Source organism: Rhinatrema bivittatum, chromosome 2 (genome assembly GCF_901001135.1).
Source record: "Rhinatrema bivittatum chromosome 2, aRhiBiv1.1, whole genome shotgun sequence".
NCBI lineage: Eukaryota > Metazoa > Chordata > Amphibia > Gymnophiona > Rhinatrematidae > Rhinatrema > Rhinatrema bivittatum.
In genome coordinates this window covers 711,650,260-711,673,391 of record NC_042616.1, presented here as the reverse complement: position 1 = coordinate 711,673,391, position 23,132 = coordinate 711,650,260, and the positions used below count along the sequence as shown (strand labels likewise).

General features: G+C 45.4%; 1 protein-coding gene across 1 annotated transcript; it reads left to right on the top strand.

Annotated features, from left to right (window-relative positions):
• The first annotated feature begins 6,778 nt into the window (after positions 1–6,778).
• Positions 6,779–22,544, top strand: GDF6 (growth differentiation factor 6). The gene is given in 3 exon segments (XM_029592710.1): positions 6,779–7,134; positions 21,525–21,560; positions 21,563–22,544. Coding segments are annotated over 3 exon segments (1,191 nt in total). The 5' UTR covers positions 6,779–6,803; the 3' UTR covers positions 22,387–22,544.
• The last annotated feature ends 588 nt before the right edge of the window (positions 22,545–23,132 follow it).

The following is a 23,132-nucleotide window of genomic DNA, read 5'->3' as shown; positions in this document are numbered from 1 at the left end:
GGCATGTGGGCTGCGGTGTTATCCCAATCATCAAGGTTTCAGACTTGGCTGCTGTCTGTTTATGTATCTTTCACAAGCATTCATAATTCTGTTATCTTTAAAATACAAAAGTATCCGTCAAAAGTAAAAGTGCATCTTTCATCACTCCCTTCATGCTAGGATCTTTGAAAACAGCCAGGTATATTAAATATAACCTTCCTAATAAGAGTTCCTAAGGACATCAGCATTAGTATGCCCAAGCCTTTTTATTGATCCAAGCATGAGCTAAGTAAATGAAATTTACTTTTACTTTGATAGAATTTTTAGATTTTTTTTTTATAGGTAATTCACTTATGATTGTTTCTGAAAGATAAGAACATAAGAATTTGCCATACTGGGTCAGACTGAGTGTCCATCAAGCCCAGCATCCTGTTTCCAACAGTGGCCAATCCAAGTCAAAAGTACCCGGCAAGATCCCAAACAGTAAATAGATTCCATACTTAGGGTTGCCCACTGGCTCCAGATTTTCAGGACAGATTGATCCAGTCCTGGTTTTACTCCCCTGTATGCAAGTACTTATAATCTTGATTTTCTTAGGAAATCCAATAGGAAAATCAGAATAAGTCCCAGCATGCAATAGGGTAAAACCAGGATTGGATCAACCTGCCCTGAAAATCTGAAGCCAGTTGGCAACCCTATCCATACTGCTATTGCACAGTGAAAAGTAGTGGCTGTTTCTTAAGACTGCTTGGTTAGTAACAGTTTATTGACTTCTTCTCTGGCATTTGTCCAAACCTTTTTTAACCCCAGCTATGCTAACTGCCTTAACCACATCCTCTGATAATGACTTTCTGAGCTTAATTGTGTGTTGAGTGAAACAGAATTTTCTCTGATTTGTTTTGCATGTGCTATTTACTAACTTCATGGCGTGCCCCCTACTCTTTGATTTTTTGAAAGCGTAAATAACCAAATTACATTTAACCATTCTATTCCACTCATGATTTTATAGACCTCTATCATATCCACCCTCAGCCGTCTCTTCTCCAAGCTGAACAGACCCAATCTCTTTAACCTTGTTAGGGGAGCATTCCATGCCCTTTATCATTTTGGTCACTTTCTCTGTACCTCAGGTCTTCCCAAAATTTTAACCAATGTGACCCTATTTTAGCACTTAAAATTTGTATTATTATTTTATTGCACAATCTTATATTCTGCACACTTCAAAAAAACATTCTGTCCAGGGCACTTCACAGAAATACATACATAATCAACATCAACATATAAAATTAAAAGTAATAGAACAGAGCAAATCACATGATTCCAGAAGACAACCAAAACAAATTAGCAGGGTTGTGGTCTCCCTCCAACAATCACTTCTCACCCTCCCCATACTCCAGCTGATCCCCCTTCTCTACCTCCAATCCTTCCAGAGGACCTCTTCTCTTAACCTCTTCCCCTCCACCAGACCCCTGTTTCAACCTCCACTCCTCTCACCTCCCTAGCCCATCCCTTTTCACATCAGCCCTGCTGATTCTCTCTCTCCCCCAAAACCTTCTTATAACCCCAAGTGATCCTCTGTAACCTCTCCCATTCATCCCACCCCTATTCCCCCTTCATTCTCATCTCCACCCCCCTTCATTCTCATCCCGCTACCCTCACTTTCAGCATCATCTCCTCTCCTCCAGTCCTTCTCTCACATGCCCCCCTCTACCAACTGATCCCCTCTCACCTCCTCTAATTCTGCTGGAACCAGAAGAATGCTGCCTTTTTGTGACCCCATTTGGGCTCCTGACCCACAGTTTGGGAAGCCCTGCTCTACCTTAATGAACATTAGCTAGGGGCTGTATGGCAATGCCAGAAGTCTAAGAAGTAAGATGGGAGAGTTAGAGTGTATAGCAGCAAATGATGAGATTGATATAATTGGCATCACAGAGACTTGGTGGAAGGAGGACAACCAATGGGCACTCCAGGAGAGCGGGGGTACCAGCATGGCCATTTGGCTTGGGCCTACAATGTTCAAGGGGCCTACTCTTGTTGGGCAAAATTTTTAAAAAGCTAAATATATCTATTTCTAACATGTATAAATAAAAATTTCAATTGTAATTGAAGAATTTACTAACAAAAAAGCTTGTAAAGCCTTCTTAAATAAATAAAACTTATTTGGGAAATTTAGAAAATGATTTCTCTTCCATAGGGGCCTTCCATAGGGGCCTACTTTTCTTAGCTGGCATGGGCCTAATTCCTGCTCTCTCCGGCCCTGCCAATGGGCCAGTGCTATATCAGGGTACAAATTATATTGCAATGATAGGAAGGATCAACTTGGTGGGGGTGTGGCACTTTATGTCCGGGAAGGTATAGAGTCCAACAGGATAAAGATTATACAAGAGAATAAATGCTCAGTAGAATCTATATGGGTAGAAATCCCATATGTGTTGGGTAAGAGTATAGTGATAGGAGTATACTACTGTCCACCTGGACAAAATGGTCAGACAGATGATGAAATGCTAAGAGAAATCAGGGAAGCAAACCAATTTGGCAGTGCAATAATAATGGGAGATTTCAATTACCGCAATATTGACTGGGTAAATGTAACATCAGGACTTGCTAGAGACATAAAGTTCCTGGATGTAATAAATGACTGCTTCATGGAGCAATTGGTTCAGGAATCAACAAGAGGGGGAGCTATTTTAGATTTAATTCTTAGTGGAATGCAGGATTTGGTGAGAGAGGTAATGGTGGTGGGGCCACTTGGCAATAGTGATCATAACATGATCAAATTTAAACTAATAACTGGAAGGGGACAATAAGTAATTCTACAGCTCTAACACTAAACTTTCAAAAGGGAAACTTTGATAAAATGAGGAAAATTGTTAGAAAAAAACTGAAAGGGGCAGCTGCAAAGGTTAAAAATGTTCAACAGGCATGGACATTGTTTAAAAATACAATCCTAGAGGCGCAGTCCAGATGTATTCCACGCATTAAGAAAGGTGGTTGGAAGGCAAAACAATTACCATCATGGTTAAAAGGTGAGGTGAAAGAGGCTATTTTAGACAAGAAAACATCCTTAAAAATTTGGAAGAAAGATCCAACTAAAGAAAATAGGATTAAACATAAACATTGTCAAGTTAAGTATAAAACATTGATAAGACAGGCGAAGAGAGAATTTGAAATGAAGTTGGCCATAGAGGAAAAAACTCATAATAAAAACTTTTAAAAATATATCCGAAGCATGAAACCTGTGAGGGAGTCGGTTGGACCATTAGATGACTGAGGGGTTAAAGGGGATCTTAGGGAAGATAAGGCCATTGCAGAAATACTAAATGAATTATTTGCTTCCGTGTTTACTAATGAGGATGTTGGGGAGATACCAGTTCTGGAGATGAACCAAATCACTGTGAACCAGGAAGATATAATAGGCCAAATCACTGTGAACCGGGAAGATATAATAGACCAGACTGACAAACTAAAGAGTAGCAAATCACCTGGACCGGATGGTATGCATCCTAGGGTACTGAAGGAACTCAAAAATTAAATTTCTGATCTATTAGTTAAAATTTGTAATCTATCATTAAAATCAACCTTTGTATCTGAAGACTGGAGGGTAGCCAATGTAACCCCAATATTTAAAAAGGGCTCCAGGGGCGATCCGGGTAACTATAGACCAGTGAGCCTGACTTCAGTGCTGGGAAAAATAGTGGAAACTATTCTCAAGATCAAAATCTTAGAGCATATAGAAAGACATGGTTTAATGGAACACAGTCAACATGGATTTCTACCCAAGGGAAGTCCTGCCTAACAAATCTGCTTCATTTTTTTGAAGGGGTTAATAAACATATGGATAAAGGTTAACCGGTAGATGTAGTGTATTTGGATTTTCAGAAGGCATTTGACAAAGTCCCTCATGAGAGGCTTCTAAGAAAACTAAAAGGTTATGGGATAGGAGGCGATGTTCTTTTGTGGATTACAAACTGGTTAAAAGACAGGAAACAGAGAGTAGGATTAAATGGTCAATTTTCTCAATGGATAAGGGTAAACAGTGGAGTGTCTCAGGGATCTGTACTTGGACCGGTGCTTTTCAATATATATATAAATGATCTGGAAAGGAAAATGACAAGTGAGGTTATCAAATTTGCAGACGACACAAAATTATTCAGAGTAGTTAAATCACAAGCAGATTGTGATACATTACAGGAGGACCTTGCAAGACTGGAAGATTGGGCATCCAAATGGCAGATGAAATTTAATGTGGACAAGTGCAAGGTGTTGCATATAAGGAAAAATAACCCTAGCACCCAGTAAAAAGATCTAGGCATCATACAGGCCGATACTGTACAGGCCGATTACCTGCCATTGGACACGCGTTTTCCCTTACCTCTTATTCAGTAAGGGGCAGAAAATGCACGTCCAACCCGCCGAAACTAATAGCGCCCTCAACATGCAAATGCCTGTTGAAGGCCCTATTAGGTATTCGCACGCGATTCAGAAAGTAAAATGTGCAGCCAAGCCGCACATTTTACTTTCAGAAATTAGCGCCTACCCAAAGGTAGGCGCTAATTTCTTCCGGCACTGGCGACTTAATATCATGGCGATATTAAGTCGGATGTCCCGAAGAGTAAAAAAAGTTAGAAAAAAAGAAAAAAAATTAGTTGGCCGGCGGCTGTCAGGTCGAAAACTGGATGCTCAATTTTGCCGGTGTCCGGTTTCTGAGCCAACAGCCGCCACGAATTGAGCATCGGCTGTCAAACCCGCTGACAGCCGCCGCTCCTGTCAAAAAGGAGGCGCTAGGGAAGCGCTAGTGTCCCTAGCGCCTCCTTTTGCCCGTTTCTACCACCGGGCCTCATTTGAATACTGTATCGCGCGCACAGGCCACTCGCCTGTGCGCGCGCCGAGAGAGCGGTCGTTCGCCTGCTCTTCCGCGGACTTTACTGAATCGGCCTGATTGTGGATAATACTTTAAAATCGTCGGCTCAGTGTGCTGTAGCAGTCAAAAAAGCAAACAGAATGTTAGCAATTATTAGGAAGGGAATGGTTAATAAAATGGAAAATGTCATAATGCCTCTATATTGCTCCATGGCGAGACCGCACCTTGAATACTGTTAACAATTCTGGTCGCCAAATCTCATAAATGATATAGTTACAATGGAGAAGGTACAGAGAAAGGCGACCAAAATGACAAAGGGGATGGAACAGCTCCCCTATGAGGAAAGGCTGAAGAGGTTAGGCCTGTTCAGCTTGGAGAAGAGGCAGCTGAGGGGGGATATGATAAAGGTCTTTAAGATCATGAGAGGTCTAGAATGAGTAGATGTGAATCAGTTATTTACACTTTCAAAAAAAAGAAGGACTAGGGGGCATTCCATGAAGTTAGGAAGTTGCACATTTAAGATTAATCAGAGAAAATTCTTTTTCACTCAACACACAATTAAGCTCTGGAATTTGTTGCCAGAGGATGTGGTTAGTGCAGTTAGTGTAGCTGTGTTCAAAAAAGGTTTGGATAAGTTCTTGGAGGAGAAATCCATTAACTGCTATTAATCAAGTTTACTTAGGGAATATCCACTGCTATAATTGCATCAGTAGCATGGGAGCTTCTTGGTGTTTGGGTAATTGCCAGATTCTTGTGGCCTGGTTTGGCCTCTGTTGGAAACAGGATGCTGGCCTTGATGGACCCTTAATCTGACCCAGCATGGCAATTTCTTATGTTCTTAATGCTTTTAAGTTTCAAAGTTGTAATAATTTAACCTTTTTGTGTATAACTGTACTTCTGCTCCTTCCCATGCTTCTGTACTCCTGTTATCTTTGCTGTTAGAGTTATCGATCCTCTCAGGTCCCCTGCTATCTCTCCCATCCTTTCCAGTGATATCCTTCTAGCCCCATGCTATCTGCTTTTCTTTACTATTTCTTGTATTGCATCCTCTGCTCTGTCCCCTATTGTATTTTCTTAGCACTCATATCCCAAACTAACTGGCCTGTCTTCTGCTAGCTCTCTTGTTTTGTGATCTCGTCCTGTCCCTTATCCCTCTTAATTATTTTTCTTTCATACTGGGTCAGACCAAGGGCCTGTCAAACCCAGTATCCTGTTTCCAGCAGTGCCCAATCCAAGTCACCAGAGCAAGTACCCAAACATTAGATAAATCACAAGCTACTACTGCTTATTAATTAAGTAATAGCAGTTTACAGATTTTTCCTCTAGGAACTTCTCCAAACCTTTTTTAAACCCAGTTACAGTAACTGCTGTAACTACATCATCTGGCAATGAAGTCCAGAGCTTAACTAGGTGCTGAGTGAAAAAGAATTTTCTCTTCTCTTGTTCCATCATAGCTTTCTTGTCCTTTGACTTGTGTTGCCCCCTGCTACTCCCCCTGTCTTGTCTCCTGCTACCCCTGCTCCCCTGTCCCGTGCTATCTATTCTTCCTGGTCGTTTTCCATGCTGCTCCTTCCCCTCTCCGGACCTTTCTCACCTGCCTGCTCTCACACCCTTCTCCCATACTCTCCCCCCCACCCCGTGCTTTATTGAACGTCTACTCTCCTGCCCAGTGCTGTCAAGTGCTCTCTGTTCAGTGATCTGTGGGGCCCTGATCGCCCCCTGCCCTGCTCTGCCTCGTACTGACCCCCTGAGCTCCCCTTTCCGCCTCCTGGCCTCCCCGACCCCGTCCCGTCCTATGGCTCTGCCCTGTTGCCCGCACTCGCCACCCTGCCGCGCGCAGGGCGTGCCCCGAAGGGGCGTGTCCGAGCCCCCCCCCCCCCTCTCCCTCTCCCTCCCCCAAACCGAAGCCTCTCGGAGGCTTCTCCTCCCGCTGCCGGGCTCCGCTTCGCAGTCCGGCCGGAGCATGGACGCCCAGCGAGCTCTTCTGCTGCTCGGCCTCGTCCTGTGGGATTTACCGGCCCCCTCGCGGCAGGCGACCCTCCCCGCCTCCCCCTCCCCGCCCGCCGCTCCCGGCCAGGGCACCCGGAGGTTCCGCAAGGAGAGCGACGGGGGCGGCGGGTCCCAGGGGCCAGGGGCCCGCCGGCAGGGCCAGCCCGGCGGCACCGTCGCCCCCGATTACATGCTGGCGCTGTACCGGACCTACGCGGCGGCCGAGAGAGCGGGCATGAACGCCAGCCACTTCCCGTCTTCCAAGGCTGCCAACACCATCAGCAGCTTCGTGGACCGGGGGCGAGGTGAGTGGCGCCGTCTGGGGCTCTTCGGGAGCGGGGACCTGCAGCCAAAGGTCGGGGAGGGAACCTGCACATTGAAGCGATCCCGTGGGGGAAACCAGCGCGGGTGGGGGTTCAGTCAATGGGGAGGGGGGGAGATGGGCTTTGCAATGCCGAATCTGTACCAGGAAAAACTAGACAGAGACCATTTGGGCTGGTTTGATGTGGGCAGAGTTGCCGTTGAAATTTAGTCGAACCTAAACCTGGATTTCTTTGCTAGTTTCTTGCAAAGAAAGATTCTTTTTTTTTTATTATTATCTATCCAGTTTTAGGGCAAATATAAAGTTCAGACGGGTTGAGAGCAAACATTTGCTGGCCGTACTCTTATCCTAGGAGAGTCCTGTTTTGTTTTATCAGGAGTATCTGGAATGAGAGCAGCAGGCTTGGAAATGAGCGTAAGGACGTTTGGAAACCGGTTTCACTTTTTTGCATGATTAAAGTTCCTGGGTCGGTTTGCTTGCGGTAAAGCTTTCTGTTATAAACTTTAGCACTGGTCGCCCTGCACCAGAATCTCTGAAGGAATCCCGAGCACAAGCAGCAGAACTGTAGCTTATTTTATTTATTTATTTTTTAATGGAGGTTTTCCCCATTTGTTAACAGGAGCTGGAGCTTCTTCCTTTTTGCTGTGATTTTTGGAAGGGGTTGTCCCTTAAAACAATCCATTCCTTGTAAAAAAAAACGTGGTGTGTGCGCACGGATTGAGACCGGGTTTAGTTAAGGAACAGAACTCAATCGCCTCAGATCTCACAGCTCAATCGGTGAGACCGAAGGAACCTGCGGGCAAGAGCCTGTGCTACCCATTCCTGTTTCCCCACGATCTCCTGCAGCTCGGATAAAGCGCTTGTTTGCCATCCCTTGTCTCTGGCAGTCGGGGGGGAGAAGGCGAAAGCTTACGAGCCCTTCGGCTCCGGTTAGAGTCAAAACCGTGATACCTTTAGCCCGTCTTGCTTGGCGAGCCATTAAGGCTCGTAATGAAGGCTGTAGCTGCCCCCCCCCCCCCCCCCAACCCTCCATAGACCGCGGAGGGGCAGCGCTCGTCAGCTGCTGCAAGCCCCGCGTTGCGAAGTAGCGCAGCAGGTTCTATGCGCCGCTTTCACAAGCCACGTGACTCCTTTGTAGTTCTGTGAGCCGCTGGTTATTTAGTCCCCGGCTTCAATAAAAAGCACAGTTCAGACTTGTTTCGCCCAAAGGGCTGCTTTTTTTTGATCTGCAGAAAGGCAGCCTGTGTCCTTTAGAGACCAGGAAGAGACTCCGTAGAAATCGCCTTCTCTCTCTCTCCCCCCTCCCCCCCCCCTTCCCTGCATCCAACAGCAACAAAAGTTAAATATAATTTTCCTTCTGGTTTGCACTTTTTTTCCGAGTAGATTCTGAGTAATATATTTGAGCCGGTAGGTTCATGTTGTTTCAGTTAAAAACAAATCTGAGATTAAAAAAAAAAGAGAAATTCGCAGCATACAAATTATTAGTTCACATTTGGGATCAAAGGGGTTAAGGCAGGTGACAACATCATGCAGTGTTAATGTCTCTAGCACCGAAAATAACATATCGTGGGGCAATTTTTAAAAGGATTTACATGCTTAAAATTGTTTTCAGTGGGTGAATGCACTTTAGACATTTTGAAAACTGCTACAATGTATGCCATGGAATCGTCAATAGGTTTTAGGTCCATAAGTGCCCTTTAAGCGTGTAAATGGGCTTTTGAAAATTGTTTTCATACATGGTTGTATGTGTATAAATCCCATTGAAAATTACCCGCACCATAGTAAGTGAAGGCCGATGGCTTTGCTTTACCACCTTGATTCTGGACGCTTTCATTTTCGTGGGGAAACAAAGGCTCATACTATTCAGATATGGAAATGAAAGGCGAGAAGGCACAAATCTCCCCCTGGCAATGCCATGAGATTTACGAAATAAAGAGACGTGCTGAGTGCCCGGAATACTGGCGATGAAAAGCAGGGGGCACATTTGTACGTCTTGGGGCTGATTTGCTAAAGGTTCCAGTCGGGACAAGGAGACTGTAGGAGCAGAGGAATCAGCTGGAGGTGAGTTAAACGGGTTACGGCAAATGGTAGTGACCTCTGCCTACTAACAGTTTAGCTCAAATGCAAAATGTGCAAGAGACAGGCGATGAAAAAAAAAAATCGGATGATTTGCAATGGGAACAAAATTAATACAATATTTACACGGGAGCAAAATTGGCCGAAACCTTAATAAACCAGCCTGCAGAGTCTGTTTGTTTATAAACGTATGATATTCAGCCTTTGCCAAAGTAGTTTCAAAGGGATAACAATCAGATTAGAGTTAGATTCCTATTACAAGATGTAGAGTAACAGGTTACAATCGATACAAGAGGGAGGGGCTTGTAAGAAGGCTGCAGTGCATTTAGGGCAGAAGCAGGAACAGTAGTAGTAGGACTGCATTAGATGAATTAGGAAGAGCGGGTAGATCAATGGACCATAGTGGGGATGAATCGGTGAGAGTCTCTAGGATCCCAATTTTAGAAAAATCGTTTATTCCCTCGGAGTTCGAGGGCTGTTTTGCAAATCTGCCTCGACTGGGATAGTGTCTTTAGCTTTGTATTTATTTGTTCCGCTGGTGGGATAAAACATTCTTTTCTCGGCTCTTCTCCAACCGATTTGGAGTTGCATGGCCGATGCTGCTGCCAATGCTATTTAGGGCGTAAATTGCCAGATTTCCTTCCAGACTCTAAAATATTCCCGGCTGCTTTATGCATAAGCTCAGTGGTGTTGCGATTATAAACCGAGTTCAGCCCCGAGAAGACAGGTGGGGAAGGAGCCTGCGGTCAGCAAGCAAAGTTCAGAGGGAGTGAAGTAGCTCCTGTGTGCAGCAGAATTTATGTTTCCTCATAATCCGTTATGTTTGACACTCGGAGAGTTGTTGGCCAAGTAAAATGAAAGAGGTGGGGGTGGGGAGATGAGGGGGACAGAGGTTCCCCGTCCTGATTTGGTGCTTTGATGATAGACGTTCATATGACTGTGGTAACATTATAAGTGCAAAGGGTGCACTGGATCGTTCGCAGGGAAGGGTTGGTGCTCTGTAGGAAGACAGCATAGGAGCACAGTTTTCGCCCTTGGCTGCTCGTGCTTTCAGAGGAACACCCTTCAAGCTAGGCTGGAAACTTTCAGCCAACAGCCAAGTAAACCCACACCCCCCACCTCCCCCTCTCAGAAACCTCAATTCCTCGGGGAGCAATTTAGGGGGAAGGAAACAAGGCGACGCACATCGTAAATACAATTTTTCCTTAATAACCGAAAGACAGTTCAACAAAAGTTCCTCGTCTGGCTGCACGGGAGGGTCTTCTGTGGGAGGGTGGGGGGGATGTGGGTTGTGAAAAGAAATCCTGGATTGATTAAGGGACAGGCTGCCTTTTCCTCCATTGATTTTGATTTGATGTGTCACGGGGCTGTGACCTTACGCCGGCCCTTCTGCTGGTTACCTAAGCTTCCAGCCCCTGAGCTCCAGTGATCTAATTGAGTGTTCAGGTCATAACACAGCAAATCTGTGTCCAGCCTCCCGGAATGAAGCGAGCCAGCCAATGGCACCTCTGCACACACCAAAAAACCAAAATAACAAAAAACCCCAAAACAAAACATTTTTTTTCCCCCAAGAAAACTTCCCTTCTGAAGCGGTTGCTTTTTCACTGCCGTGAATTGCTGATCTGGAGTGGGGGCTGCTGCCGAGCACAGGATGGCTCAGGAAGTTTGTGTCAAGTCATTTACAGACAGTAGGGGGGGGGTCAATCCCCCCTCCCCCTCCCCCCCCACACACTTTATCCCACTACTGACCCTGCAGATCTGGGAAGAGGAAGCAGCCACGCGCCCTGTTTCGCTTCTAACATCGGAGAAGGTGGTACAGAGGGGAAGGTGGGAGCAGTATTACTGTTGGCATAAAGAAGGAGTGGATCGAGCCAGTAAGGGCAGATCCGCTTTAGCGATCTTCCCGCTCTCTTTCATTTTCTTTGTTTGCTTTACCATTGCCGGACAACGTGTTTTTCTGAGTTAGCAGAAAAAAAGAAAAAAGAGAGATAAGGGGGTGAAGGGGCCAGCTTTTGACATCGCTAAATACTCAACAACAAGAAGAAGCTTCACTGGATTATTTCATGAAACTGAAGGCAAAGTACATAAACTCAGATGTTCATCCCACACCCAGCGTTTCAGTCCATCAGCATCTCCAGAACGAATGGAAGAGGAGGGAGACAGGGGACCAGTTAACTCACTGCTCCCAATATTATTATTATTATTTTTACCAACTGGTTGCTTCCTTTGCACATAAACTAATGAGATCATTCTCAGCATAGATTCACAGGCAACCCTCCCCACCCTGAAAGTCCTGCTAATTGCTTTTGAAACAATTATGCAAAGTGTTGAAAACGTTTTATGTACATCATTTTGTTTCCTGGCTACGATCCTAAGATCAGGCAGGACCTTGCTGACTGTAGGACAATTAGTGTTGACAACATGAGGTAACTCATTAAAACGCAGATGGTGCTGGCCGGCCTGGGGACCCCCAGCATCGGAGCTCCACTACTGTAAAAGGGGGCAGTGAGGGGCCTGCCAGAGAGGGACGCGGCCTGGGGAAGGAGCGGAACGGACAAGCTGACAAACGAGCAAATGCACGCGCATCGCACTTTTATTTTACCTGCACATCCCATGGAAGCGGAAATGGCGCTGGGCAGCGAAGGGAGAAGCGTTTCTTAGGGCACAAATAATAAAACTAGTTGTGAAGGACCGATAGGCAGACCCCCTTTGGCTAGAACGAAAAAGATGTTTAGATTACAGCTAAGAAGTGATTCTTATGATGCAGCGAAAACAATAAACGTGCTTGTACCAAATATCCTCGTCTCAGAGTGCAAAACAGATCTCCGTCTGTCAGTGGCCACTTTGTTACTTGCCTGCAAAACGCCGAAAGACCTGCTTTAATAGGCGATTGCTGTTCGCACACACTCATCCCCCCTGGAAACTCTGGGGCAGTCCCCTGAAATCCCCTCCCCCACTCCCTGAAACCTGCTTGCGCGGGGCCCCCGCCTTCCCAGCGGATCTCATATACGCGGGCAATGCACTACGAAGGCGGCGGCCCTGCTGTCCTGGGCGAAAAGGGAAAATGAAATCTAAGCAGGGAAGTCTTTTAATGGGTAAGGAGGGAATTCGAAACTGTTATTTGGTGACCTTGTATTCGATTTGTTTGAGCCCCGTATAAAAAAAAGCGCTTAATTCAGTCCAGACGCCCAAGCGGGCAAGAAGCCGCAGAAGGTTCCAATCTGGGAAGCGGCAGAGCCGAGCGCGCACTAACGCCGGGGACCCCGGGCTTTTTGCAAAAGCATCTTTCCGAAAAAGAAAAAGAAAGAAATAGCATTCACATCTGCACAAATGCTGGCATATAGGGCCTATTTTTATTGAAAAAAAAAAAAAAAAAAAAGTTTTGTAACAGACAAAGGGAGACGTCCCTTTGAAAAAATATTCCCCAGTTTAGATTGCAACGCTGCAAGCCTAGCCCCCTTCCCTCCATAAGAAAATCGCGGCCACTTTTATCCGTCTACCCTGAGAACTGGCTTATCCTGGGAAAAGAAGGGGCGATGGGCGACGAGGGGGGATAAAGTTCAGAAAGAAATATATTTAATTTTTTTTTAATATGGCTTCATTCAGGGGAAAAAAAATCTTGCCTCAAAATATTAATGCAATCGTTTGTATTCTTGTGGGGACCGGGGAAGGAGAAAGCAGCGTTTTTCTAAATCGTACAGTTTAAGAAAAATATAACCGAAATTGACAAAAAAAAAAAGCTTCCACATTTATAATCGATTTCTCTGTTATTATTAGCTACTAAGCAGATAAATACCATGCAGGGTAAATTGACTCTGCTAGATCGAAAAAAAGCCCGGAAGCCTTCACACTAATTCTTTTCCAAATTTCCGACCTGTTTTCCAAAGCTACTGTGTGTATGTGTGTGTGTGTGTTTTTTTTATCATGTCTCTTTGGAAGAAGGGAGAGAAATCAGCAGCCGCTCTGAAATCCAAAGCAATGTAAAATCAGATGCGTTCTCTGGCCTCGCTCGGGTGGGTTGATTCCATGGGACTATTATTAACATTTTATTTCTTTACCGCTTTTTCAGGCGGATTACATGCAGGTGCTGCAGGACATCATGTGGGTTCAGCTCTCCACATGGTGGTAAAACTGGAAAACGAGTGGCATTTAGTGTTGGAGAGACTGCAGTTTGGGCGTTTCCTGCTTTCCTTCTTAAATGCGAAATGCTGTACATTAGGCATTTTCATGTTGGGAGGGGGGTTTCTTCCACTTACCCCAGGGGCATCAGAGAGGTAGCCCCCTCCCAAAATAAACTTTAAGAGCGGGTTATTTTTCTAAACCGTAAAAGCTCTAGAAAAGAAGTTATACTCCTAAAAGTAGAATTTACACGCAATGTATTTTCCTTGGCGATTCCTAAAAAAAAAAAACAACAAAAAAACAAAAACCTCTTTCCTTCCCCCCATCCCTCACAATAAATATTGTTTAAGAAGCGTGCCCACGCATGGGCAGTGGGTAAACGTTTTTCGTTATAGTTTAGTCATCATTACTATTTGGAAACTAAAATATATTATTTTAGACTAGTGGGAGTGTGTGAGGGGGAGGGGAGAACGGAGAGGCGGAACTCTTAAGTAAAAGAATGGACATTTCTTGTAGATTTTTAACCAAGATTTGTATCCATTAAGGTTTTTTGTTGTTTGTTTTTTTTAAAGCTAGGACAGAAAGGTAGGCGATAAAGAGAAGCTAGGAGCTGGTCCTGAGCTTTGTGACTGGAGTACACTTGTCCCATCTGCTTTGTCCCTCTGTTTGAAGTTTGTCCATGGAATTAGAAGGAGCGATAGAAGATGAAGGGGCTGGCACTAAGCCCAGAGCAGAGCTGCCAAAAGCAGAAAGAAGCCTGTTTCACTTTAACCTACAGAAGGTGTAGATTTAGGATGTCACTCAACTAGTTTCCAAAGTAAGATCGTTTAGAAAGTAGAATCGCCTGGCCCATAAACTGCCAGAACTGGGGATTTGCCATCTTCCCATGACAGACGCTAGAAGTCTTGTTTGTTCTGAGTTGATTCTTTTTTTTTTAATTATTATTATTTTAACCAGAAATGGTACGAAACTACTTGTTTATAGTCCTGGTCTCCTGTCTGTTCCAAACTCGAGCACTCATTTGAAGGCGTTTAATCAGATGGCAGGTCTGGCAGGGTGCATTCCCTTCCCTGAGCCGCACGAGCAGTAACACTTTCGGCCTGGTAGTCAGAAAGCGGAGGGTGCCGGGGAAGGAATGCGTCTGAAGGATTTCTCTTGACTGAGCTTTCATTTAACAAGCTTCAGGATGTTGTATGATTTTTTTTTTTTTTTTTTGCCACAAATTAATCGGGAGTGTGCAGTTTAAAACTTGTTTCCTGTATGGGGCTTTAATGTGGTTGGAAATGTCTTCTCAAGGCAGCAAATTATTATTGCAACTGCGGTTTTCAGTGTAATTTACCGTGATGTAAAGTTAAGATCCCAGCGCTGATGAGCTGGCCTGGATCCCAGTACCTCCTGATATGCTAGGAAAGAGAGGAAACGTTTTCTGCTCTTCTATTAACCTACCATATTGCCAGAGGAACTGATAACCAGTAGATACATTTTAATGGGGGGGGGGGGTGGGGGCTTAAAATAAGCTATTTTATGAGGCAATCCTATTAAACCACAGATATAATTAACTGAAAGCAATACAGTAAAAACATATAAATGCAAGTCTTACTGCCGCTTTTAAATGCTTGCCCATTTTATATGTGGGTGGGTGGGTGTGTGTATATATATATATATATAAATATATATATATATATATATATATATAATTTGAGGTTCATGTAATAGAGATGTGACTAAACGTTCAAAAAGATTTCAAAACGTTCAAAAAGATTTCTGCCCTTCGGAGCCTAAAAGAAAATAAAAACATTTCAGTCGGGGATGCTGCCCCAAATAATAACATCGAAATGGCATCTGTTCCTTTCTTTCACTTCAATTATATTGATTTATATATTGATTAAAAAAAAACAGTGTAAAGGGGGGTCATTTCTATTTTATCAACACTGGAAGATGAGTAGATATGAAAAAAAAGCAAACTGTTTGCTCTCCCTTTTCTTCAAGAAAGGCGTTTATAACAAAACAAAACTAAACAGAAACTTTCCACAAAACAAACATAGGCCGCCAAAAACACACCGAACAAGCTCAAAACAGCCAGCAAAACCAATAAAAACTAAAAATCAGGTCAGCCAAGAAATAAAATCCAGACTATTCCTGGTAAAGCGTGCTCAGAGGCTGAACATTTTCTGCTTTGAATTTTCTCTTGTCTTATATTTCCTACAGCAACAGCATCTGAAAACGGTTGGGTTCTGAAAAATGTTCTGAACAGCGGGGAAAGCAGTTTTTCCCATAGACAGCAAATAGGAAAACCCCTGTCGTGCATCTGGCCCTTAGTTTGCAAATATGCCACCGGGCTGATGGAGCTGGAACAGAGTTTATAAAGATGTTGTTAAGTGACCGCCTCATTCCAGAGATGCGGTACGACACAGTGAATAGAAATTCCTTTTCTCTGTTCAACTGTGGTCTTTTTGTGTCAGAAAACGAAGGGCAAATTTAAGGAAAAATTGCCAAAGGGATCCAGCTCTTTCTTACAGCATTCCCCCCCCCCCCCCCTGACTGCTCTCATGGTAAATACAACCAGGGTTCTCTCTCTCTCTCTCACTTTCTCTTGAGTGTTTGCACCTCTAGCAAGTCAATATGGCGTAGGATTATGTAGTCATGTACAATTATGAGGTTACAAGAGAACAAATACGTTTGTCGGTGCAGGCTGAAAGTTGAATTGCCGAACTAACTCGATGTCTAATAGCACAAATATAGGCAATCTATACCTTGGATTTCCCAAGTGCTCGGGCTGGTTGTTCTCCCCCTCTGCCAGTTGGGAGCTTGCAGCAGACATTGCTGTCTGTTTATGACAACGCTCCCGCAGACTTCCAGCGCGATAAGGCAGGGGAGCCGCGGCGGGCAGGAGGTTGAAAGCATGCTTCTGGGTGAGACTTAAACGGGAAGTCATTATGACAGGTCCCCCCACACAAGGAGGGCAATTCAGGAAGCTGCCCGATCAACTGAAGGCATATTTTCTAGGCTGGAAATAATAAGAGACCCCCCTTACTGTGTCTAAGCTTTCCCTTCCAGTCGAAACGCGCCTTAAGCTTTCTGGGCGCAGGATTCCTCCGAGTCCCACCTCCTTCTTAAATGGCTGAGAGCCTCACCCACGAATGTTTTCCATTGTCGACTCTGCTTTTACATATAAACAATCAAGTCCAAGAAGTACAGCAAAGCCACATATTGTACAACCTGCAACATTTCCGGGCCAAAATCTTGATATTTTTTAGATTTTACAATGCAAATGTCATGCTGTTTGATATCCCAATCGTTGGCGAAAGGTTTTTTAAAAAAATTAAAATATTGTTTTCAAAAGGACTTTTATTTAAAAACAAAACTCCTTCCACGTTTCAGTTTGGGAAAAAAAAATGCCTTTAATGCATATTTGACAGCACAAACCATATTAACTGAGTTAATTGTCTAATGTGATGTGGGGGCGGGGCGGGGGGTGGAAGGGGAGAAGTGTGCTGGAATTAGCAGGTGGCTGGTAAGAAGGGGGAGGGGGCTGCATTTTCTGACGCCTTTCACTTAGCAGAAATATGGAAAGGGGATTCTCCTGTGGTTCCACGTAATCTGAATGACTGTAAGAGAATAATTAGATGAACGTTTTGGTTGCTGTAGGGGGACTAATCAGCGTGACAGCTGCCTGGCCCTCGGGGACACAGAAAGAGGAGGAATCTCTCTCACTTCTCACTTTCTCTTAGATTCGGAAAACTTTATGGGCATGATAATAATGTACACGTGTTGCCGAAGTGGTTAAACGATGCATGTGTGCGTGTTTATGTATGAGAGCACAGCAAGAAGAGCATGGAGCATTTCAGAATTCTGATGCGGAGGCAGCTCACATCACCTGTCCGATCTGCTGGCGGGGCGGGACACATTTTGCTCCTCTCTTCCTCTCCCTCTCTCTCAGCTTCACTGTTGTGTGTGCAAACCGTAGAGGTGGTGCTTGGCAAAAAAAAAAATAAATTATACATTTCACAGCGCTTTGAATAATGCGCTTAACAAACACTCGCGGTCAGGTCAATTGTCTCACCTGCCAGTTGGATAGAAGAAAATGAAGGCCGGATAGGATGATTGCCGTGAATGTAAAGGAAACCACGAGACATCGTTCGGCAGAGGTCAGATGGGGAAAGTGGACGGGACGTGGGAGCTGGGAATCCTCCTCATCCCGCCACAGCACTGAAATCAAGTCCCAACAGTGATTTGGCCTTCTTTTGAAACACCTCTCAGTGCAGACCTGGCTAAAACTGGGCACGGTTCCATCTCCTGCCCTGGAGTTATATATTTCTTGTGTTATAGTGATGGCGATACTAGGGTGATGTAGATCAGTGCGAATGGCTGGAAAAGCCAGAGCAAGCACTTCCAAAAACGAATGCTCAGGATCTCGACAGGAGAAATGTTTTGAAAACCGAGATAATGCTTGCTCAAATAGGCGGGATACCCCGCTGCTTTATTTCCAAAAATGTCACCGTTAAATAATTTCCCTATCAGGTTTTCTGCACATGTGTGAAGGATCGCTTATTTCACTATTAGAATGAGAATTTTAAGAAGACTCTAGATGTGCAGGATTTCTCTGATCAAGTAGAGTATATCTTTTATCATTTCATTAGTTTATTTATTTAAGGGTTGTTTTTATACCGAAGATGCCTTCACTCCGGTTTACATATACAACAACTTAGTACATTTAACAGTAAATGAAACAAAAAAACTACTTAATACATTTGAGATCTACTTTATAAACAGGAATATCTGTGATTAAACCATGTGTATGGTGTTATCAAGCCTGGGAAATGATCAATACAATAGAAGTCTGAGGGTTGATCTTGCATAGTTAGAAAGTTTAAAACCTCATATTGTGCCTGGTTACATAGTCATATTCATGCTTTATAACGTAAATAGTTTTAAATACATATTTATATGTACATATACATATATAAATCAGATCCCTTCTTGAAAAGCATCAATGTTCCCGCTGCCCCAAAATATTAGTAAACTTGTAAAATAGATGAAAGCCTATAAAAAGGAGACCTATTAGCAAAGCTTGATTTTCGCGGCGGGGAGCAGTTGGACTGTAGTTTGTGCTCTGTTGTAGTTTGCCGTCTCAAATAGAAAAAGGAGGAGGAAAATGAAAACACAGAGCCAACTTCTCATTTCCCAACGCCGTAAAAGAAGCAGTGCTATAAAACCTGAAGCTCGATCAGGTCTACACTTTTCTCAGGGTCGGGAATTTGAACATATTTTAATCACTGGGTATCAAAACAGCTGACGAAGAATGCGCGCCACAATGACTGCATTACCCCGGCATTTGAAAACGCAACTGTCATTCGCAAAGCCTGACTTTAAATCAGGTGCGTGCATGAGGATCTTTGCCTACATTTAGGGGCGCATTTTTTCACTACGGCCTAGACCTGAACAAGAAATATCAGCTAACTTGTGTCCTTCTGAGGTGAAAAAGGGAGGCTGTCTCGTTCGACGTTTAGTTAAGATCGTGGTTGTAGCAAAAAGCAGGCTACACAATATTTTTAGGAACAACAGGAAAAATAAATCTGCGCACATTTTTCTCTTGGCCTTTTTTTTCAGTTGAGGGAATGTGAATCTGCAATAGGTAGAGACCACGTGAGAGACCTTGCCCTGATTATGAAGAACGCCCAATAGCTGGTCCTGTATTGGCTCCCTCAAATAAGTTTGTTCCTGAAAAGCACAAACCCAACAGCCCACGGGATTATAATCATACCCTACTTCAATAGTTTGTTTTTGGATGTCGAATGCATGTAAATTTGAGATGCAAACCTAATTTAAAGTAAAGTTGTCCTTAATTAGAATAACAAAACCAGAGCATACACTTCCCGGCCTCCTGAACAGCAGCCCAGGCCATACAAATTCCATGCAAAGCAAATTGAAATTGTGTTTAGAGATATTCAAACAGCAACCAAACCTTTTGGGGTATAGTTTTGGATTACTAAAATGCCACGTGTGGATCGCAGGCTGGAAGAGTTTGAACGCTGCCAGAGGCTTGCTGCGAGGAAAGCATCGTAAATACACGAGACAAAGCTTGTGGTTGTAATAAAAAAAAAAAGAAAATCCAAACAATAATTTTCATTGTGGAACTGTGCATTGGTGGGCAAGTGCTAGAAATGAACGCCCTCACAGCTGGCCGCAAAAGTGTAAGATTGGGGAAGCGATCGTGTGTACCTAATGCCCTTGCATTGGTTTTGGGAACCGTTTTTTTTCGCTGTTTTCCCTTGTTTTACTTCTATGGCACAACTTTTGGTATTCGGGGGCCTTTAACTTGCTGTCATCGCTAAGTAGTTTCATCTGCAAAGAGCTCTTGTTCCTATCTTATCTCTGAATCCATGCGATCATTAGACAATGGCCTATGAATTATATTTTAGCCCATCTTGATTTTTCAAGTTTGAAAGCATTCCCCCCCGCCAGAAAAAAAGGCAAAACAAAATAAAAAAAAAAGAATGCTTCGGTGATTCTGAAATTAGTGAATATCCAGCATCCTATGTTTTTGTTCTGTTTCTGTCTGACTCGGTTTTGAAACGCCTGCTGCTGCTGACCAGGGATTTCAGATCGAGCACTTTTACTATTGACACTTTGAAAGTTTGTCTGGGGTGCTGCGTTGTAAATGTATGAGAATCTGGTTCTAGTTTTTGTGCTTTATGTTGTTAACTGAAGCAGAAAAGAAGTTGTTTTGCGTGCTAAATGTGTTTATATTCACAAAAGGATCGAGAATTCAACACAGACTGAAATGATTTTTTTAATATTTGACCGGCCCCTTTACAATGCCCGTCTCCCTCTCTCTTGCTCGCTCTCTGTCTATTCCTCCATCTGCTGATCTGTCTCTCCCTGTTTTCTTCATGGTAACATAGTAACAAAGTAAATGACCGCAAATGAAGACCAAAATAGTCCATCCAGTCTATACAATTGAGGTATGTCCACTTTAGGGAGTTGCACACAAAAATTCCCAAATGGAACCCAACAATTAATAATGCTGATCGTATTTATAGTGATGCTGGGCATATTCGATGCTGGTGCTAAGTATTCAGGTATGATAAGCTCCTGCCCCCTCCCCCCCCCCCAAAAAAAGCTGGCAATCTAAGTAGGTACCTGAAGTAAGGGGAGATAAAGTGACTTGTCCAAGGTCACAATAAGTGTCACTGACAGAAAGAAGGTTTGAATCCTGGATTCCCTTGTTCTCAGTCCCTTGTTTTAACCTCTAGACCACTCCTGCACCCACCAACACCAACTCTGTCATCTCCCACTGAAGATTCACACCCCTGGTGGTTATCCCCCCCCTCTCCCATACAAGGTGGTGTGGCACTGCAGCTGGTGAGATAAAACAAACGACTCCTGCTGCAGGGTGGCTGTCCAGCCACCACAGGCATTTCTCTACTCTGCCTATTGTTAAATCCAGCCCTGACCTCCCCCATCTCTTTTATCTCATCTCTCAACCCTTTTTCCCCACTGCTGCCCTCCATATCTGTCCCACGCATGCTCAAAATCCATTATATTGATGGCCTCCACCACCTCTGCTAGTAGGACCATTTCAGGCCTTTCCCTCTTTAACGTTGATTCTTCAAAGACCAATACTTACTTAAGCCAGCACCGGTGCCGCTTCTATTTCTTATTACCACGTTTTGCAATAATCCCCACAACCACCAAAGATTAGTGAGGCTATTGTAAAAATTCCAGCCCTCACTGCAAGGGTGGGTTTTAAGTTTAACCACGGTCCCTCCCTGCACCTCACTCCAGCCTTCTTGGTAGCCAGAAGCATTTATTCATATTCACAGTAAATAAAAACATATCTGTGAAACGTTGAAATCAAAGTATCAAACTCTTGCAACATAATTTAGAAATAAACATAGACATTTATTTTAGAATCATGTAGTGCAATTTGCTGTACACACCAGTGTTGCAGTTGTTTTGTTTTTTTAATGCATTTCCGATTTAAAAAAAAAAAAAAAAGATAGAAATGATTTACTGTTTCTTTCTTCTAAACTATCTGGCAGCTGGAGAGAGAGAGAGGGCAGAGCTATACCCGGCAGGGTAACTGTTTTCTCCTAGGTAGATGTAGCAGTTCCCAGATCTCTCCTTAAGTGGAACTGACCGTAATTATTATTATTTTTTTGTTTTATCTTGCAGACGATCTCTCGCGCACTCCTTTAAGGAGACAGAAGTATTGTTTGATGTCTCGACTCTCTCCGACCACGAAGAGCTGCTGGGGGCCGAGCTGAGGGTCTTCCGTCGAGCGCCAGGGTCCAGGCCTCCGGCCGCTGCTGCTGCCTACCCCCTGCAGTTGGCCCCCTGCCTGGCTCGGACCCTGCTGGATGCCAGGACGCTGGCCCCGCAGGACCCAGCCCGCTCTGGCTGGGAAGTGTTCGACGTATGGCAGGACCTCCAGAGCCACCGGCGGGTCTCCGGCCCGGCCGGGAAGCCCTTCTGTCTCGAGCTGCGAGCCAGCAGCCGAGGGGCGGACTTGCGGGGCCTGGGCCTGGCCCGGGAGGCGCGCGCCCCGCGGGAGAGAGCCCTGCTGGTGGTCTTCAGCAGGTCGAGAAGGAAAAGGCACCTGACTGGCGAGGCGAAGGGTCAGAAGGGGGCGGAAGAAACCAAGCTGCGGTTCCAAACCAGGCGGAAGAGGAGGACGGCCTTTGGCCCCCGGCACGGGAAGAGGCACGGCAGGAAATCGCGCGCGCGGTGCAGCAAAAAACCGCTGCATGTCAATTTCAAAGAGCTGGGCTGGGACGACTGGATCATCGCCCCGCTGGAGTATGAGGCCTATCACTGCGAGGGGGCCTGTGACTTCCCCCTGCGCTCGCACCTGGAGCCCACCAACCACGCCATCATCCAGACACTGATGAACTCCATGGACCCCGGCTCCACCCCCCCCAGCTGCTGCGTGCCCACCAGACTGACGCCCATTAGTATCCTGTACATCGATGCCGGCAACAACGTGGTCTACAAGCAGTATGAGGACATGGTGGTGGAGTCCTGTGGGTGCAGGTAGCAGCCGGGGCCCAGCCGGAGGTGGGGGGAAAAAAACCCAGCCCGGCCCGGAGCTAGAAAGGAACTGGAGGGCAGGAGAGAGCTGGTTCCAGCCGGAGGTGGGGGAAAACCCGGCCCGGCCCGGAGCTAGAAAGGAACTGGAGGGCAGGAGAGAGCTGGTCCAGCCGGAGGGTGGGGGGAAAACCCGGCCCGGCCCCGGAGCTAGAAAGGAACTGGGAGGGCAGGAGAGAGCTGGTCCAGCCGGAGGTGGGGGGAAAACCCGGCCCGGCCCGGAGCTAGAAAGGAACTGGAGGGCAGGAGAGAGCTGGTCCAGCCGGAGGTGGGGGGAAAACCCGGCCCGGCCCGGAGCTAGAAAGGAACTGGAGGCAGGAGGAGAGCTGGTCCAGCCGGAGGTGGGGGGAAAACCCAGCCCGGCCCCGGAGATAGAAAGGAACTGGAGGGCAGGAGAGAGCTGGTCCGCCGGATAGGTGGGGGGAAAACCCGGCCCGGCCCGGAGCTAGAAAGGAACTGGAGGGCAGGAGAGAGCTGGTCCAGCCGGAGGTGGGGGGAAAACCCGGCCTGGCCCGGAGCTAGAAAGGAACTGGAGGGCAGGAGAGGAGCTGGTCCAGCCGGAGGGTGGGGGCAAAACCCGGCCCGGCCCGGAGCTAGAAAGGAACTGGAGGGCAGGAGAGAGCTGGTCCAGCCGGAGGTGGGGGGAAAACCCGGCCCGGCCCGGAGCTAGAAAGGAACTGGAGGGCAGGAGAGAGC